Raw genomic sequence first — 19,414 nt, forward strand, 5'->3', positions numbered from 1 at the left:
ATGCCACCCGCGCCGCTTAGCGAGACCGACGCGAACCGCGTCAGGGCCCCCAATAGCGCCAGCATCCATCTGCCATGTGCCCGAGACTACTCCTGCACCCGCGCGTGACATCAGCACTAACACCGCGACACTCATCCAGCCCGCCGGGAAGCCCCCAGCCTCCAGGTCCCGCAAGCGCAAGTCAGACGCTACCGATGGTGATGCCGGCGCCGCCGCCACCGCCGCCACCGCGGAACCGGCTCCCAAAAAAAAGAAGACGACCAAGAAGGTCGACGATGTGGGCCCCCTCCCAGACCTCTCTGGCATCTACCTCGACGGTGACGAGGACATGAGCGTCCGCATCTACGACACCTGCGAAGACGTGCGTACCAAGATCCGCCGCCTGCTCCGCCGGGGCGGCGTCACCAAGGCCGCCTTCCTGCGCACCCTCGTCAAGGCCGCCTACCCCCCCGGCTCGACGCACAAGATCGCGTCGAACCTGCTTGACAACTTCCTGAAAAAGAAGGGCCCGGTCGCCGGCAACACGAGCAGCGTCTTTTACGCCGCCTACGTCTTCTTCGAGAAGCTGCGCATCAGGGATGAGAAGCCCAAGACCCAGAAGAGGGAAGAGATGGAAGATGAGTGGCCACTTGGCTTCGAGACCCGCGAGCAGCTGGACCGCTGCTCCTACATCGTGGGGGCCGGCTCGGAGGTGGCATTGAACGAGTACGGCAGGGCTGTCAGCTTCCGCCCGCGAGGCCGTGGCTTCTTCTGATGTTTGGATATTTCCGCCGCCTGCTTCGCGGTTTGAATTGTCGCCAATTAATGGGGTTTCAATTTTCCATCTTCTCGCTTGTAGCTTGTACTCAGTCTAGCTTCAATTGATTAATCAACATGCAGGTGTATTCCCAAGATCCATTTAATGGGGTACCTGTATCACTTGATCTCATTTTACTTTTGTGCGCGGAGAAATTCCGTGTTGTGCAATTAATCAAATTCGCCGCAGGCCCCATCGTCCGAGCAGTACTCCGTATGACTCGCGGGAAGGAGCTCTTGGCCCGATATATCTGCGACGGGAGCGGGTCAGGGATTACCGGAGCATCGGCCCGGCCGCATGGGCGGGTCGGCAGTAACTACCACCGCGACTCTCATTAACGTCCTGGACGAACGATCTCATCGAGACAAGAAGAGGATCATAGGGTTGAGGGGAGCCTAGCTAGCTCATTCTGCACGAAGTTGGCGCAAAAAGCTTGGCCTCCGCATCTGTATCCTGCTATCTGAGCGAAACGGGAAACAGCCTGGAGAGAAACGGTTCTGGATCGGGCCCACTTCCATCGATCACGACAAGCACGGAATGGGGGAGCTGTGGACTTCATCTATTGATATTAGGATTGGCGACTTCGGGTCGCCCGGTGGATGGGGGCGCTGCGCTTCGCGGGAATCATTGAAGCACGAGCAGCAGGGGCAGCGGCTACGAAAGGGGGGGCGTCAAGTGTTGAAGCCTCTCTCCCATGTGTCTGGTAGCAGATTGGCCTGGTTGAATGTCCCACAGCTGGTCATCAGAGAAACAGAGCGAAGTAGAATGTGATTGGGTCATTGCAGTTGTAATTCTCGCCTATACAGTGGCATTAAGTGATTTGCAGTCCGGTCATGCCTTAGTCTTGCCCACCATAGGACGACAGAGCTCCGTGGCCCACGTCACGAGTTTGGTTGTAAGTCGTACCCATCAGGCGGTTTGCCTCAGAGCCTCGAAACAATATGACTCTATGATTATCGCCGAGATGGTCTTGAGGGGTCGTACGAGCACCCTGCACTATCCGGTTAAACTTCTCTGGTGTTCACTAGGTCTGATACTGATGCTACTACTACCACTATCACCAATGCTACTATCTATACTCAAGATCAGGCATATGCTATCGTTGAAAAGGATAATCTTTCTCAAGAATCTCTTTTAAAACTACGCTTATATACCAATTGGACATCAGCACACTTCTTCATCAGTCAAGCCCGTCACTATATTTTGTTTCAAAGAATACTTTCATTCCATTCGTCGTAGCCTCGTGGTTCTCATAAAACATCCAGAAAGCGACATTATTCTGCCAAATTGTGAAACAGATTCCTTAGACGATGGCGTTCGTCTCATAGTATGGGTCATCCGGCGAGTAAGGGAACTTTCGAACAACGACATCTCCCTTGTAGTCCCACAGGTCAACCTCAGTAGGCTCATAGTCCAGCGAGCAGGCGTCCGTCTCGGCTCCAAAAGTGATAACATCGCTGGTTGTGCCGTTGGAGTAGTTGATGCGGACCATGTTGACCGTCTCAACGTTCTGGCCGACATCAAAATAGTTGGCAGGCATGAACTGGATCCCAGAGTGTGCGGTGGTGAAGACCGTGGTAGGCAAGTCGCCCTGTTGACCGAGTCAGTATCATCTGTTCGACCCATGAAGCGTTGCTGTTCAAACTTACAGTGTGAGGAACGTGGTGCATGCCAAGGTTGAACCAAAGGACAAGGTCCGTCTGGTTCAGACTCTCTCCGTCGAAGAATGCATCGAAATTGACAGGGGGGTTCTCGGTATCCTGATTGTTGTACGGGTGGCTGCTGCGAGGTTCCGTGTCTTTGCGCTTGGAAACCATTATGTCGTACTCGGCCCACTTGCCCGAGCTTTTCAGAATATTCGAGTCCTTGACCGTCAAGTGTGCGGAGCCAGTGTAGGGGAGCACGCGGTAGGCGCGGTGCTCACCGTGTTTGTTCTTTACGTCCTGGTTCAGGACGAAGAGCTGGTCCTGGTTGTTGTAGCTCCAGTCGAAACGGCCCTGGTCCTCGTTCTCAACAAACTCCCGCTCCAACTTCATTGTGTTGAACGCCTTGCCCTTAGACCAGGGGTATACCTGGGTCGTGGGCACCTGGTGCATGCGCTGAACGGTGTTTTCGGTGCCAAAGATGTCAAAGTCGGCCTTGAAGTTGACCACGTGGTCGTGCATGCTCCCGGACAGCTGGTCGTGAATCTTAAAGCCGTACTCGTCGTTCTTGGCGTAGAACGCGGCCTGGATGTAGCCGGAGGCGCGGACCTCGACGGAAACGCTGCCGTCACGGAAGAAGCTGTAGCTGAACATGTAATCGTAGTTGCCGACGGTCGAAACAGAGCGAATGGTGAAGTACACGTTCTTTGTGGCCGCTACGTAGTCTGCTGAACTGTGTCGAGCTATCGGGTAATCGGCGTCGAACTCGAACATGCAGATGCTATTCAGATGCGTATGCGTGGTCTCATCCACGTAGAAAGAAGTGTTTAGGTATGTCGCATATGATGGGCAGTCGTAACCCTTTAGGAGTTCGAATGCGAAAGGACCGAAGCCGTAGTAACTGTCGAGGTATGCCACGTGAGACTGTGTGGGGTCGCTTCCTAGAGACTAGTCAGATATTCGTAGTTTTCGTCATTCGGGATAGAAAGTTTACCAGCATAATGAGCCAAGGCCTCTTGAAGACCAAGCTCGTAAATGATCCTTTGACCCTTGTAGCTGATATCGTAGAGAGCCATTCCCGTGTCGCGAGTGAAGCCGACGTAGAAGCTCCAGCCCATCCACTCGACATATTTCCTGTCAGGGTCAACAGAGTACCTAGCGCCTTGGGGAGCAACTGATGTCGGAGGAGCCATGGTGTCTCTGGGGAGGATCTCGCCCTGCTGATCGGTGGCTGACCAGTCACCGGCGAAGTTGCCACCAAGCTTCTCGACATTGCCGCTCCAGTATGCGTTGCGGAACTCCTCCGTAGTCTCGTAAAAGTTGCCGTTGTAATACCATCCCTCAATGAACCATTTGGAAGGGTCACGTCCCGTGACATCGGACATGAAGAACAGTCCCATGGGCAGCATGGACTGTACATCAAAGATGGAGCCGGGGATGCTCCAGAATGTGTCCCAACGCTGAACGCGGCCGTCATCCTGGTAGTATGGGTCGATGCCCCAGATTGCCAGTGTGTCGTTATCGAGTCCCTGGGCAGTGGCATTCCAGAGATCCTTGGTGATGTCAGCGACGCTCTTGCCAGCTTTGTGAAGCCATTCCTGCATGGCATCATCATCGGCGTCCAGGTTGCGGACTCTTCCGCTCGTCTTGCGGGTGTACGGGTACTCAAGACGCTCCCACTTGGTGGTGTCATTGGTGACTGGTAAAGGGCCAACGAGAATGTCTTGGTATTCCGGATCTTCGGAAGCGCGGAAGTCAAGTACCACATGAGCGTAGCGGGCTGGTGCGGGGCCGCTTCCATCGATGTAGGCCAGCGCATCAGACTTGTTAGGCTGCATGAGCTCTACCAAGGCACTATTGAACCGGGTGAATAATCGTCAAAAAGTGTGTAATACCCTTGGGATTGCTTACATCGTGTTGTCCCACGCTGTAGCGTTGTCGCTGACAGTCAGGTTCAGCTCCTTTTGAGCAAAAAGCCATTGGGTGACGCCTGCGGCTTCTGGGCCCGTCAGGCCACTCCAAATGTTCTCTTTGGGTGCCTCAATGTCGAGAGGATCGTGAGGGATGCAGTCAGCGGGCTCAGAGCTGTTGGCGAACTGTCGTTTGTTGATGGCTTGGCTGAGGGCTTTCCTGCCATGCCCCTTGGCGCGCTGTTGAGCCCATGGAGTCTTTGGCAGTCCATTGACTTGTGGCATGAGGTCAGAGCCCAGAAGTAGCAGAGCTCCCAAGCCAAAGGCCTGGGTTATTGAAGAAAAGCCCATTGTTTGTAAAGGCAGAACTGAATGTCGTGCCTACTTTATGAGGACTCGGAATGTCAGGATAGCTCTTAAGATGTCAGCTGATCAAGAGGAAACTCGATGTGTGCCTCTGGACTTAAATACTTTTTACCCAACCAGAACTCTGGGCACTGGCTAGAATATCTTCACGGAGATCATCCCGACACCGGTGATATGGTTGCATCGGAGGTGAAAACCCTTGAGCGCCGTTTTGACATTACCAACTGACAAAAGTCCTGATTCCTTCCTCGGATGAAAGCTAACCTATCTTAGTAGAATGGCGCGCCGCTAGGAACGAGACAGGATATCATGAGCGGGAGCCTCATCCGCATGCCAGGGTTTTGAGAAGCGAGCTGAGGGGTAACTCGATTTCGGGAACCCCTGGTCGAGATAGTGGTGTTACCTTGCTTCCAACCAGTAGTCTCTCACATACCACCGACTCGTGGAGTTGAGTTGCCTTTGCGTCCAGCTACTGCCTGTGGAATACATATGACGTATGCCTCAGGGATTGAACCGAAGCCGGGCATGGTTGATATCGCGGGCCGCGGCTGGCGGGCCCTATCATGGAAAATGAGATGTGGAAAAGCTACAGTGACCCTTTTGTTGGTAGAAGGGTGGATTATCGATATCCGATTAAGTACCAAGTGACCTCACATAACCTCAGACCAATAAGACTACAGCAATCCAGGCTGACTGTCAAATAGCTGTCAGTAATCACTTACAGAGACCCTCCTTTGGGTTATGTGAGGTCACTTGGCACTCAATGGGATAGGTATGGGTATGGCCGGCTTGGCATTCGTGATGCGGTGCAACGTTAACCGGCTAGCAATGTTCTCCATAAAACTGATAGGCTATAAGGTCAACGCCGATTGATATTCCCGTGTCACTCGTTGACTAAGATGGCTTATCTTCAAGTGCAATTATGCGGAGTCACCAGCCACGTATATCTTGCCTTCACGGGTCCACAGATGGCTCGGTGAGCGTTAAAACAATGTGGAGGGCCGGGTGGGAGTGTAGGGCATGGCGCATGTCCGTGAGTTCCGTGTGGAGATCTAAACATGAACCATTCCGTTGAAGGTTATATCGGTAGATTTGGTATGGCTTCGAGGTGCAATCTTTGCCCCTGCTCCACACGTGGTAGGTAAAGCCCGATCCTCCAAAGTAGAGAGAGACCTATGCAGCCTTTGACTAGATGTACGGATAGAGTTGAAATAAATACTGTGGACCATCTTTTGGCCTTATCTTGATCGCCGCACCAACCTAGCAAGCAAGTTGTGATGTTCTGTGCTTACAACTATGAGTCTGGGAACTCGCTAGTAGAACAGTTGCTCGGTTCATCTATCGATAGGACAAGATTGACTTCAGGTAAGATATAATAATAAAACGACAGCCTGAGTAACTAATTTTGAAGATTCTTCGCGATGAACAATCAACTGCGTGGTGACTGGCACCCTAAGCATCAAAAAACAATCTCCACTTTCCGTGCTAGGGCACTGATAAGCTTCCCCGCATCTGATAGGTAAAACGTCTAGACAGCCGCCCAGTTTACCTGATATGCAAAGTTTGCCAGACTTTTGACAAGGTTGGATAGAACCATGCCTATCTTACTTTTGATTGAAGTTTGGTGGTTGCTGCGGCGTCCCCCCACGTCCGGTCCAGTGGTCTGATATCGATGCGCGAGGGGTTCCAAAGGCCAATGCCTGAGAGATTTCACTAAACGGTGACTTCCTGCAGGAGATTAGATTGTCTATTCGTGAGGTTTTTATATGATATCCAAAGTCTTGTAGATTCCGATGTCGGCAATAACCCATGGTCATGATTACCAGACGTGGAGCAGAAAAGCTTCCCCCTAGGATTCTTTGGACGTACAAGAACCAGGTGAATGAATTGGTAACTGATCCCAAGTTGCTTTATCAAATGTTCCGAGTCGGTCTTCTGATATGATGACTCATTGTCCCTTTAACAAGTACTCGAAGTTGGGTTCAGTATCAATCTTCTCAGTCAACCCCGCTAACTTCAAGACTGGCGTCGTCGCGTCGATTATTTGATCTCTCAGCCGCTGTCTCTTATCAACGTCCTGAGGCTCGGGTTGAAAGAAATATTCATTGTTCAGGGTGATATAGGTCTAATAAAGACCTGATACACCCACGCACACTTCTTATTTACATTCGGTGGTTGTCCTGTAAATATTAAATGAATATATCAACATCTTTAAAGTATACGTTGTCAGATATCTGGCACGAGTGTAATTCGCACGGAGCTTCGCACTAATTCTTGATACATGAACCGGGCCGTAGTGTCTCATATTCAGCAAGTTGACTAATTGATATGAATATGATTCCCCGTTTTGCGAAAAGACAATCAGAAACAACGTTTGCCTAGTTCCGATCACTAATGGACAGATAGAAGAAACCGGACAGGGCCCCCAAGTGACTGAATTCTTGAAACAGACTGATATTTCGGCAAAAAACGATCAACCGTACTTGGTGGGAACATCTCCATACCTACGTTATAGTCTCAGTAGTCTCTTCATCTCCGTGCCCATCGTTCCTGGATGAGGCACAATAATTGCACCCGCGTCCCGAAGCGCCTTAACCTTTACATCGGCAGACACATCTCCTGGTGAAAGAATAGCACCGGCATGGCCCATCGTCTTCCCGGGCGGCGCTGTTCTTCCAGCAACCATAGCAACAATTGGCTTTGGGCTCGAAGTTGACTCTCTGTAGGCTTTTATGGCCTCAGCAGCTCTGAGCTCAGCCTCCCCACCGATTTCACCAATTACAATAATGCCTTTTGTCTCAACATCGTCGAAGAACAACTTGAGGCCATCAAGCAAGGTAGTTCCTATTTTCGGCTTGGTCAGACATCTCAACACATAAATTTAGGCTGTCAATAATTACCAGGCATCAAGTCACCTCCCATCCCTACAACGATACTCTGCCCAAGTCCCGCTTTGGTAGTCGCACCAACAGCTTCGTAACTCAGAGTCCCACTCTTTGAGACAATACCTATTACGCCCTTGGTGTATTGCTTGTATGGCATGATTCCGATACGGCATTGATCAGGTGCAATGATACCGGGGCAGTTGGGCCCCACAAGTCGAGTTTTATTTTGCGCTTTCAACACTTCATGAACCCTCGCCATGTCGTGGATTGGAACATGTTCAGCAACAGACACAACGAGTGGGACCTCAGCCTCAATAGCCTCGATGATAGCACTGGCTGCAAATTGCGCGGGTACAAATACAGCACTTGCATGCGGGTTGACAGCCTTCATGGCCTTGAAGCAGGAATTAGTGTTTTCAGTCGGATACTCTGAAGGTGGAAATTGAATGTATCGTACCTCTTCTGCTGTGTTGAAAAGTGGAAGACTGAGATGAGTCTGCCCTCCTTTCCCAGGTGACACCCCGCCCACAATGTTGGTTCCGTACTCAATCGTGTCTTTTGCATTTTTGGTAGCCTTTTCCCAGTAAGCCACAGAATAACACAGCAGTCACCACGTAATAGTCGTTCACATGCCGCTTTACCAGTAAATCCTAAGCGGCGTCAGTGCCAGCCTGATTGCACAGGGTATTGAGCTCAAGTACCCTGATATATCACCCTTGTATTTTTGTCTATTCTCAAGTTTGTAATTGTGTTGTCATATTGAGAGAATTTCCTAGATGTGGACGAAAAAAGTTTCTTAACAAGCCAAGTTGTGCTGGGCTGTAAACAGATGAACCTGGGTAAAACGTGACTGGCCATAATGAGTAGTACTTGGTTATTACTTGGCAAAGGATGCGCGCCGACAGTCGAAAGAGTTTGAGGAGATCTGTGGAGGTTTCCTTTAGCTCTGTTTGACGTTCGCTGGGTGGTTTCGGTTATATAACGTGGATGTAGCCGAGAGGTGATGTCACTTGCGTAGTTGGGCTATCCCCGCATCAGCAATACATTGAGAACCCCAAACATCACCCACTTCCGCTAGGTCGTACCGATCAAAACCACTACAGACTTCTCTGAGTCATCAAGCCAGAGCCTGCATAAAATGCCCATCCAAAAGGTATCAGACCTGAGTTGCCGAAACGTAGCCATTGAAACCTCGGAAGCGCCCATGACCATGGTCTACTGGAGAAGCAAATCAGTTCTCGTTCTCGCAGGTCGAGAATTATTTTGCATTTGGCAAAGGTGGCATCAACTGGAATACAGATATATCGGCCAGTATATTACCAGTAATGATTAGTGACTTGGTGACGATACTCACACTTCTATCGATCTTTGAAAGCTCGACGATATGCTACTGCATGTCGATTACAGCAACTCTATTTGATATCTCAACCACTTCGTTACCACATACTATTGAAAATAATTGTATGCACAAACCCACGCTCCAGGTTTTACTTCTGGAGAGGTGGTTTCTTTACACCCTGTCCACATCGGTCCAAAGATGCCATGTCAAGTGCCGATTCGAGGACCTGCGCGACGCTAGCGCTAAGGTTGTTGCCGCATCACTCCCCCGAGGGAATTGGATAGCAAAGTGGTTCGTACTTGTCTATGCAGGGCAACCGCCAAAGCTAATGTATCCCTTATCGCTTGGTGTGGTATACGTGGTGCTTGTAATTCATAGAGGCACGGGAGCCTCTACTGGCGTATAATACGACACGATACGTCCGGAGCCAGTTCCGCCGCTTCTGTTCCGGCAGGTGCCGGGTGTCAGTGGGTCAACCTAGTGGTGCACGGGGTTATTAGGCGGGCTGGTGAGTATTCCTCCGTGGGCAACGGCGTTTGGTACCCGCACCCTTTTGTTTTTGTCCTCGTCTACCCTATCCGCCCTTGGCAGCTTTGCATAGCTAAGACCGAGAAGAAAGTCAGCAGTGATGCGTATGTGCGGGCAAGGCTTCAATTTGGGCTCCTCCAATTCACTCCTTGATGTGGCACATTTGCACTTTTCCATTGCGGGGTACGAACTTTATTCGACTCGTAAGCATTGCTACTTGGCTTTAGAGTCACTCTCGGTGTCAGCCTCCCCACCTGAATTGTGCATAGGAAGACGTAACCCCAATAGTTGTGAGACATTGTCTCTCCGTAGTCGCGCATCGACACGGGACATATGGGGACGGCAGGTCAGCAGTAAGAACGTCTCAGCTGTGCGACCTGAAGAGGAACCGCCTTAAAGACATACCTTAGTAAGACTGTCTCACGTCATTTTGGTCGTAAATCACCTACCCCTCCCTCCCTTCCGATCAGCGGCATCTTCACACCTCCGCAACCAAATCTTCAGGCTGAGTACTGACATCTACTTGCGGTTGAACGCTTATCAGAAATATCTCGACATCTGCTGCATCTGACCTTCCCGGTGGTCCTTCTCCGCGAAAATGGATCCCGCGAAGCTCACTGGCCAGGCTCTTCTCAGCCACACTATCCAGACGACACCCATTATCGACAACCATGCTCATCCACTGCTGGACCTCGACGCCATTGGGCGCCATCCACTTCTTTCCATCACTACTGAAGCTCATGGAGATGCGATCCACGCCTCGTTGACCAGTCTGGCCCACTTGCGTGCTGTGAAGCAGCTTGCTAAAGTATTGAGATGCGAGCCCAGTTGGGAGGCCGTCGTCAATGCCATCGAGGCAAAGCGCATTGAAGACTACGACTCCTGGGTCGCTGAGTGCCTGAATGGCATTCAGTCTGTCCTTGTAGATGATGGTCTAGACGGCGAGGATGAGGTATACCCCTACACGTACTTCAGTGACATTACACCAAGCCCGGCAAAGAGAATTGTCCGCATCGAGAAGATCGCTGCTGAAATCATCAACAACCACTTACCCAAGGAGGAAACAGCCGCAAGGAATTCCAAATATGCCGGTGTCGTGTTTGAACAGGCACTTAAGGCGTTTGACCAGAGTATTGCGGAAGCCATCGCTGATCCGGAAGTTGTTGGCTTCAAGTCCATCATCTGTTATAGAACTGGCCTCGCGATCCCCAGACGACCGGATGCCGTTGCAGCCAGAAAGGCTTTCGAGACTATCTACGGGAACTATACACAAGGAACCGACAAGGCGTTCACGCGTGTCGATCACCAAGGATTGAACGAGTATTTGGTTCACAGACTCGCATGCCTTATCAGGAACACCACCAGCGCCGGCAAGAAACCAATTCAATTCCACACTGGTCTGGGTGATAATGATATCACCCTCAATTCTGCATCGCCATCTCATCTCCAAGAGTTCATTCGGCAATATCCTACTGTGCCTATTGTCCTGCTCCATGCCAGCTACCCTTTCATGAGGGAAGCCGGGTACCTGGCTTGCGTCTACTCTAATGTGTACACCGATATTGGAGAGATATTTCCTTTTCTGAGTCGAGACGGCCAGGAAACTGCTCTGAGGCAAGTCCTTGAGCTGTGCCCTTGGTCCAAAATCCTTTGGAGCACAGATGGGCATTGGTTCCCAGAAACTTACCTGCTCGCCGTGCTGCAAGTAAAAGAAGTCTTGGAAAAGGTATATACCAATCCCCCCATGACTTATTCACTACACACCGTTGATTATTCCAGGTCCTGTGCGAATATGCTCGCAAAGGACACATGACTTGGCGTGAGGGCACTCAACTTGTGAAAGACATTCTTTTCAACAACTCGAATCATGTTTATCACTTAGGGCTCGAATTCGACTTTAACGAGTCAAACATTAACCCGAGGAGACTGTCCGGGAGAAGTGACCTCGACATCCTCGAAGCCTTTTTGGATGGAAAGAAGCCGCCACAGTACCTTCGCATTTACTGGAACGACATGACCGCCACGTTGCGAGTCCGTGCTGTGCCGATGCGGAAGGTTCTTTCTGTCTTCAATGAAGTCGGAGACTTTTCGCTTAGCATCACCAAGGCGAGTCTTGGTCTCCTGCAAAACGACCATGTTGTTTCAGGGGCATCCGGCACAGGAGAATACAGACTTCATCCCGACTTTACCTCTCTGCAAGAAGGGCCGAGAGATGGCCATATTAGCGTCTTTGGCGACTTTAGAGAGCAAGACGGATCATCGGTTCCTCTTTGTCCACGATCTCTGCTTCAGCGAGTGGTTGAGATTGCTGCTCGACACGGGTTGACATTCCACCTCGGATTCGAAATCGAGCTTGTTCTTCTCGAGCGCACTGGTAGCGCCTTTGACAAGTACAGAACTCTTACCAATGACGGGCATGCTTGGTCCACTTCCCGCATGATGGTCAATCCGGTCTTCATCAAGGTCATTGAGAGAGCCGTCGCTGAGTTAGATGCGAGAGGCATCTACATCGAGCAGATACACCCCGAAAGCGCAGCTGGTCAGTTTGAAGTCATTCTTCCACACGCCCCACCGTTGGAAGCGGTAGATACGCTTCTGTACGTCCGCGAGGTCATATCCAGTATCGCTACTGCCGAAGGCTACAGAATGACCCTCCACCCGAAGCCGTTCCCGACGTCCTGTGGCACAGCAGCTCATATGCACATGTCAATTACCTCGGCCGGCGGTTCTAAGCCTGAGACGTACAATCCCTTCTATGCTGGCATCTTGAAACACCTTCGAGCCATCGCCGCCCTCACCTACAGTAATCCTGTCAGTTATGAGAGAGTTCAAGATGGGGCATGGGCCGGTGGTCGGTGGGTCACTTGGGGCACTCAGAACAGGGAGACACCCCTACGCAAGATCGAGGACAGCCATTGGGAGATCAAGTGCATGGATGGAATTGCTAATCCATACCTGGCGATAGCTGCCCTTCTTGGCGCGGGGACTCACGGATTTGGACAGGGAGAGAAGCTGACCTGGGGCGACTGTGAAGTTGACCCTGCATCCCTGACGCCCAACGACCGGAAGGAGTTGGGCGTGGAGCAAATGCTCCCGTCAGGACTGCCCGAGGCTCTCAAAGCCCTACGGGCGGACGAAGTCATGAACGAAGTGCTAGGCGAAGATTTGATCGAAAGGTATGTGACAGTCAAGGAAGAGGAAATGAAGAATTTGGATGCCATGAGCAGCGACGATAGACGGCAATGGATAATGGAACGATACTAAAATGTAGGATTTGCGAATACTTAAATACGTTCACGGGCGCTGTTCCCATTGACACGTATGTTCGTCAAGCTCCAGGCGGAATAAATGTATCATTTATTGCGCAGCAAAATTTATTTACTGACGAAGCTTCCGGACCGCGGAACATTTTGTGGTTATGCAGAGGGTGAAGTGGCAAATATCTTATTACATGAAGGATCAACATGCAACTTATCGGCAGTAGTGATTCTACGAATAAGTTTGATAGGATTGCAACATGTATTTGATTGCTAAGTTGGGAGAGACCGCGCGTGATAATCCTAGGTGCCAACAGTCAAATAACCTAACTCAACACGATTACAGTGACCGACAGCTTAGCGAGGGCATTTATGGCTATTCTGTTTCCGTTTCCCCTTCGCGCCCGCTCTCGCTCTTCAGTCTCAACTCCAGAATGAAAAGGGCGGATATTAACATCCCTGGGCTACTTTCTACCCGTGAGGATATGATCGCTGCTGAGAAAGTTGTTTCAGGTCCTAGTCCCATCAGCAGCGGAGGTAGGTTTGCTTGAGTCAGAGTCAATAGCCTCATGTGGCCTTGTGATGTTGATCTCGTGGAAGTTTTTAGTAAGCTATGCCCTCACTCCGGACCATATGACTACTCCTTCGAGCCCCAAAGGCCCGCAAAGGGGTCACAGCTCGGATCTTCGACCGGGGTATACTCCATCCTGTCGGCAATGTTCTTGGCGACGTCTTTGCCGTACACGGCTCCGATCCAGGCGAACGTCAGATCGATGCCGGCACTGATGCCCGAGGATGTCCAAATATGCCCATCCCGCACCCACCGTGCCTTGTGTACCCATTCCACCTCGGGCCGCAGCGCGATTGTTTCCTTCCACGACAGCTTGTTTGTGGTCGCTCGCCTCCCGTCCAGAACCCCAGCCCGCGCCGCCACGCCCGAACCGGTGCAGACGGTGAGAAGGTACTGCAGCGAATCGGACCTTTGCCTGACGAAGTCGATGGCTGTGCTGACGCTCGGGTACCGCGTGCCCTGTCCGCCTGGAACGATGAGGACGTCGAGGGGCGGGGCCGTCTTGAAGGTATGAGTCGGCACGATGCGCTGGCCGAAGTCGGAGTCAGTGGTGGAAGGCTGGTGCGTGGTGTCCTGCTTGGTCGACACAGGGTCTAGCGTATCTGCGATGGTGTAGAGGTTCATGTGGTAAGACCGGGACAGCAAGTTGAGAGCATCCAGAGGCCCGAAGACGTCGAGCGCCTGGAATGCTGGGAAGAGCACCACGCCGAAGTTGAGAGGCTTCCCTGGGAGATAGTCAGAATCATTCCCGAGACTGCGAACGATTTCAGTTGAGCCATGTTAACCATCTTCGTTCGACTCACCGCCGGCAACGCGATCACACTCCTGAGCCATTGGTGGCATATGACTGAATGGCCCGACGCGGGGAAATGGGATTGAGACGGCCGCCGTGGGTTTCTTGACGAGCACTGATAAGGTGATGGTACAGCTTCTTCTGCTGAGCATTCTATTTATCAGTAACAGTGGATGCTTGTCACGATGTTTAAGCACTGGTGCGATTTGGTTATAGCTAGGTTTAAGTCTCGGGATGAGTGCACACGGAAGGCCGATCAGCACGCTCGGAGATCGATGAGTTACGTAAGGTCAGCAAAGAGGGAGTTTGCGGGGTTTTAGTAATCATAGAGAAAAAGGACAGAAAGATCTTTGGACTCAGACGCCGAGCGCTTTAGATCATGGCATCGTCTCTTGAGAATTGCTTTATGAAGGCGTGTCAGCATATCTATAGCTATCCCGATGGCGGTTTAGCAGAACGTCTGGTCTTTTCCATTGCAAGTTTTGCAGGGCAGCTTTCTACGAGAGGAAAATAGGCTGCTAAACAGACTAATAATCACAGTCCCACAGTCGCTGACCCCTAAATCTCAACTGGTCCATCACAGCTTATTGCCCATGTTTACATGAACCGCCTTGATCTGGCTATACGCCTCGAGACCCGCCTCACCAAGCTCCCTTCCAATGCCGCTCTGCTTCACACCACCAAAGGGAACCCTAGGGTCGCAGTCTTGGCTACTATTTATCCACACCATACCTGACTCGATCTCAGAGGCCACGCGGTGTGCCCTCTCCAGGTTCGTTGTGAAGACGGCGGCACCTAGACCATAGACACTGTCGTTGGCGATCTCGATCGCCTCAGCCTCTTCGCCAAATTCTTGGATCACGACAACGGGCCCAAAGATCTCTTCGCGCCAGATCCTCATGTCACTCTTGACGTCCGTGAATACTGTTGGGGAAACATAGTACCCCTTGCCGAGGTGCGCCGGCCTCTCACCTCCGGTCTTGACCGTCGCGCCCTCGTCGCGGCCGGCTTGGATATAGGCCAAGACTCGGTCGTATTGCTGCTTCGAGACTTGCGGGCCCTGGTAGGTCTCCAAGTCCCATTGATTGCCTACCTTGCTCGTCTTGTGGATCTCTTCGATGAACTGAACAATAAAGGTTTCGTAGATATCTTTCTGGACAAGGATCCGCGATGTGGCTGTACAGATTTGGCCCTGGTTGGACATGATGCCGAGGTGTGCCCACTTGACGGCTTGCTCGAGGTCTGCGTCGTTGAAGACTAGCAGCGGCGACTTTCCGCCGGTCTCGAGAGTAACATTCTTCAACGTCGCCGAGGCCATCTTCATGATGTTTGTTGCGGTCCCGGTTGATCCCGTGAAAGCAACCTTATCCACCAGCGGGTGCTGGACGAGGGCGGCACCGGCATCCTTACCCAGGCCGTTGATGAAGTTTACAACGCCGGGGGGGAAGCCGGCTTCCTTGACGAGACGGCCGAGGACGAGAATGCTCAACGGGGTTTGCTCGGCAGCCTTGAGAACTACTGTGTTCCCGCAGGCTAGAGCAGGCCCGAGCTTCCATCTACGGTGGCACACACGTTACTCGAACGACTCCTATTGTTGAGCTTAGTTTAGACTTACGTCGCCATGGAAAGAGGGTAGTTCCATGGGATGATCTGACCCACGACACCAATGGGTTGCCGGATAGTGTAGGCAAACTTGTTTGGCAGAGCGATGGTCTGGCCGAAAATCTTGTCACACCAGCCACTGTAGTAGCGGATAACACCTACAGCCTCCACAAGGTCGTTCGTCAATGCCTCGGTGTAAGTCTTGCCTAAGTAGAAGCAATCAGCAAATTGACTGAGACGATCGCGAGGGACTCGAAACGGGGGCTTTTAGCATCATTTGTCTCCTACCATTGTCCCAAGCATCGATGGTCGCTAGCAGCTCCTTATTCGATTCCATCAGGTCGGCGAGACGGGCCATGAGGACGCCCCTGTCCGATGCCGATAGGCTTTTCCAGGCGGGGTTCTTCAGCGCCGCAGCAGCAGCTTTCACCGCCTTATCGACATCATCTGCGCTGGCTGCGTGGACTGACGCAATCTCTTCTTCTGTACTATAAACGATACTTATAAGTATGATGATACATGCAATGGAGGCCAAGTTCGCGAGGTGACTAGACTTACGCCGGGTCAATAGCAGGAATAGTTTGGCCGGTAGATGAGGGCACGAATTCGTTATTGATGAAAAGGCCGGTTGGCTGAGTCCACTTCTGCCCGTTAGGCGCAGTGAGCTCAACAGTGATATCTTCCATTCTATTTGCAAACCGTATAGAATTCGACGGAGTAGCAACACAAGAGTGTTTTGTGGCTTTTGCAGGTTAAGGAACGTTAGGATGCATGATACGGATGGCGAGGAGATGTGGGTTTGAACAAGGGCACACTCCCGGGCAGGGCCTTATCGCACAGCATCCGTGACAGATAAAGCTTGCGAGTTCCATGCTTGTGACACCTCCCCCGCAGTTGGCCGAAAGCTGATATCGGATAATATCTCCGTTAAAAGGCCGTCGGCTGACCTACCAGGAGCCTTTCCTTAGAGGCATTGCGCTAGTCGTCCTTCTTCTTTTTCAAGTCCAGAAGACGACATGGAACTCTTACCTCTTTCAGTCTCCCAATACAGACTTACGATCTTCAGTTACTTAAATTGAGGAAGATTAATGACTTCAATCGAAATTATCACGGAGACTTCCCTCTTGTGAAGCCCCCTGACGCTGTGAGGGGTACTTGCGGGGCATGGACCAAGAGATATGGAGGCATTGAGGGGCAGAAGTGCTGTAACAGTATGACCCTCTTCATGGTGGTTTCAGGGGGGGAGGGTCACGGTTCGCAATGCTAGAAAGACGCAAAGATTCGGATTAGATGGCGTCTAGGTTGTTTGGAATTGCCAAATGGCTCGAAGAGGTTTCCTATTTTCCATCGTTGGCTTCTCACCTTGCCTATTGCTGCTCATGGACTGTTTCGCTGATTAACAGACGCCTCCCGTGCTACAGCTTTGGGGATCTCGTCCTCCAGGCGCTCTCCCGCGGGCACCCAGCCCAGCACCTCTTTGCCCCTGATTGCTTCGCTGTGAGCATTTGTTCCGTAAATCGCCGTTCCATACAGTAGCAGACTGTCTGCCTCCTCGGGGTCTATCACATCAACCTTGTCGGTGGGAATGAGTCCCTTCTCGGCAGCCGCAGTAGCAATGAGCTGGGCGATTTCTCCAAAAGACTAAAAAACGCGTCGTGTTAGCGGTTGCTATGGGATCGAGGCCGGTTGTTCACTCACAGTTTCCCCGACGCCAGCCAGGTACAATTCGTTAGGATTCCAGACTTGCTCCTCGCTCTTGACTTCGGCCGCCTTCTCAACCAGGCGTAAGATTAACCGGCTGACGTCCTCAATGTGCAAATTACCCCATCGGTTGAGGCCTTTGCCAACTTGCACGCCTCGCTGGCGGTCCAGCGTCGCCTTGGCTAGAGAAGGGATCTGAACGCTGCGCTGGTTGACAGGGCCGAGTCCTCGGCCGTAGATGGTAGGAGGGAACACCAGTGCTGTGTTAATCCGCGGCTCACTCTCGCCAACTTTGATGATGTAGTTGTCTACGACCCGGCTTGGGTGTTTCTGGATGAAGGAGCGCAGCTCTTCGATCCCGGCAGGGCCGTCGTTAAAGACAATGTCGCTTGCTTCGCCCGGGCAGTGGGTTTTGTCGGCGAGCTCCGCAGCGGCGAGGACACTGGCACCGGATAATTGGATCCAATGCACTATTTAGCAATCAGTATAATGAGGATACAGCAGTATTAAAACCTCAAAAACCAAGTGACTGGGGACGTTTAACATCTTTACTTACCCGGTTTTGCTGCTGCCTCGGATGACAGCGCCTTGTGGATGGTTTCAACACTCTTCAGGTTGCCTGCTGCAGCCAAGTCTGCAGACACTTTGCATCAGTAACCCAATCGACACTATAAAACAGCTTGGATGAACTTACGAACAACGACATCCGCATCAGAGACCTCGCGGGCAATTGTTTCGCCATCGTTTAGTTCTCCTTGGACAATTTGAACCTTGCAGAAGGCAATGACGATGAGCTTTCCCTTGAAACCATCGCACCAGTGCTCGAACGACGTATTCGGGGTGTAATTCGTCAAGCAACGAGAGAACGCTGCCTCCAATATAGCCTGTAGCGCCAGTCCTGAATCACCCCTGAGCAAAGCACTCGGAGGTTTCCCCAGCCCCAGTAACAACGCAGCTGATATGGCAACAACTTACAAGAAAATCTTTGTCATTGTGCTAGGTTTTTGTTGGAATTGTCAACCTGAATACTCGAGCACTGCATAGACCTTAAGTGAAGAATAATGGCCAGATGAGTCGATATTTCGAGCTACTAGGGCGCGCGGATTCTCCGAAGGCCACATATATACTTCTTCTGGCTGCATACAAACAACTCGAGCTCACCCTCCAAATCAGGGATCGAAGCTCTAGGTGATTACCAATCTTTGCCGGGGACAGAGTGGTCTACGAATGATATTGATGCTAGCATAATCATGGCTTCGAGAAATGTTTTCCGTCGTTCTGCTTACTAGAGCAGCCATTCGCTCTCTGCTGACAGCACAGTGCAACCCAGATTTCCTAAGCCTAGAAGAACTGCGCCGTGACGCTATCCCGTTTATTCAGGAATATGTTTCCTGATACTAGCTGAACAGTAACTATCCAATAAAATGCGATTCTTGTGGCTCCTGTGACTCCATTGCTGGAATACTAGTGAAGCTCGAACGTAGGGAGATGTCACGATAGCTTCATGCATTTCCACCTCATGTAACAGCACTGTCAGGTGCTATATCACGTGGTGTTTCACATTCGTTACCTATATATAGGACCTCACTTTCGTTACCTTCACTTACACTCAATTAAGCCTTTTAGACCCTAATCCTCATATGCCCTGTTGTGTGCTCTAACTCGTGACAGGAGACTTACCAGCTCTGCGTTCCAGCTACGCGAAGCAATAGAAAGTCCACACCCCGAATCATTTGGAAGCTCGCCAAATGCCAGTAGGCTCTCTTTAGCTAAGTAGATACGGCCAGCGGGAGTTGTTATCTCAACATCCAGTTGAGGATCGTACACATCGCAGAACAATGAAGATAGAACGAATTAGCCAGTCGTTCGTGGTAAAGCTACGAAAAATGGGTGACTGGATCGATCTATTCTCAAGGTATCAAATAACAAATATCCAGCATTGTATGTTAATGTCAGTTCAGCACCACATGCTCACTTGCATGCTGAAATGCATGATCCGAAGGTCTTGCACCGAATCCGTTGA

General features: G+C 51.3%; 7 protein-coding genes across 7 annotated transcripts; 2 read left to right on the forward strand and 5 right to left on the reverse strand.

Moving 5' to 3' along the window:
* Nucleotides 1-754, forward strand: GLRG_04108 (uncharacterized protein; the record flags this gene model as incomplete). The annotated part of the gene is made up of 2 exons (XM_008094793.1): nt 1-39; nt 140-754. The coding sequence occupies 2 exons, from the start codon at nt 1-3 to the stop codon at nt 752-754; spliced, it is 654 nt and encodes a 217-aa protein (XP_008092984.1).
* A 1,345-nt stretch (nt 755-2,099) lies between these two features.
* On the reverse strand, nt 2,100-4,700 carry GLRG_04109 (copper amine oxidase; the record flags this gene model as incomplete). Its single annotated transcript, XM_008094794.1, has 4 exons — nt 2,100-2,387; nt 2,446-3,380; nt 3,434-4,293; nt 4,351-4,700. The coding sequence occupies 4 exons, from the start codon at nt 4,698-4,700 to the stop codon at nt 2,100-2,102; spliced, it is 2,433 nt and encodes an 810-aa protein (XP_008092985.1).
* Nucleotides 4,701-7,224: 2,524 nt separating this feature from the next.
* Nucleotides 7,225-8,443, reverse strand: GLRG_04110 (succinate-CoA ligase; the record flags this gene model as incomplete). The annotated part of the gene is made up of 5 exons (XM_008094795.1): nt 7,225-7,559; nt 7,616-7,994; nt 8,058-8,155; nt 8,215-8,250; nt 8,302-8,443. Coding segments are annotated over 5 exons (990 nt in total), but the record flags the coding sequence as incomplete, so codon positions are not given.
* A 1,622-nt stretch (nt 8,444-10,065) lies between these two features.
* On the forward strand, nt 10,066-12,731 carry GLRG_04111 (glutamine synthetase; the record flags this gene model as incomplete). The annotated part of the gene is made up of 2 exons (XM_008094796.1): nt 10,066-11,193; nt 11,247-12,731. The coding sequence occupies 2 exons, from the start codon at nt 10,066-10,068 to the stop codon at nt 12,729-12,731; spliced, it is 2,613 nt and encodes an 870-aa protein (XP_008092987.1).
* Nucleotides 12,732-13,361: 630 nt separating this feature from the next.
* GLRG_04112 (DJ-1/PfpI family protein) lies at nt 13,362-14,129 on the reverse strand (the record flags this gene model as incomplete). The annotated part of the gene is made up of 2 exons (XM_008094797.1): nt 13,362-14,020; nt 14,099-14,129. The coding sequence occupies 2 exons, from the start codon at nt 14,127-14,129 to the stop codon at nt 13,362-13,364; spliced, it is 690 nt and encodes a 229-aa protein (XP_008092988.1).
* A 536-nt stretch (nt 14,130-14,665) lies between these two features.
* GLRG_04113 (aldehyde dehydrogenase) lies at nt 14,666-16,376 on the reverse strand (the record flags this gene model as incomplete). Its single annotated transcript, XM_008094798.1, has 4 exons — nt 14,666-15,644; nt 15,704-15,896; nt 15,979-16,178; nt 16,249-16,376. 4 exons carry the CDS (start codon nt 16,374-16,376, stop codon nt 14,666-14,668), a joined length of 1,500 nt encoding a protein of 499 aa, XP_008092989.1.
* Nucleotides 16,377-17,067: 691 nt separating this feature from the next.
* On the reverse strand, nt 17,068-18,383 carry GLRG_04114 (nucleoside-diphosphate-sugar epimerase; the record flags this gene model as incomplete). Its single annotated transcript, XM_008094799.1, has 5 exons — nt 17,068-17,331; nt 17,389-17,861; nt 17,948-18,025; nt 18,086-18,300; nt 18,367-18,383. The coding sequence occupies 5 exons, from the start codon at nt 18,381-18,383 to the stop codon at nt 17,068-17,070; spliced, it is 1,047 nt and encodes a 348-aa protein (XP_008092990.1).
* Nucleotides 18,384-19,414: the final 1,031 nt, after the last annotated feature.

This window comes from Colletotrichum graminicola (assembly GCF_000149035.1).
Source record: "Colletotrichum graminicola M1.001 genomic scaffold supercont1.13, whole genome shotgun sequence".
NCBI classification, from domain to species: Eukaryota; Fungi; Ascomycota; class Sordariomycetes; order Glomerellales; family Glomerellaceae; genus Colletotrichum; species Colletotrichum graminicola.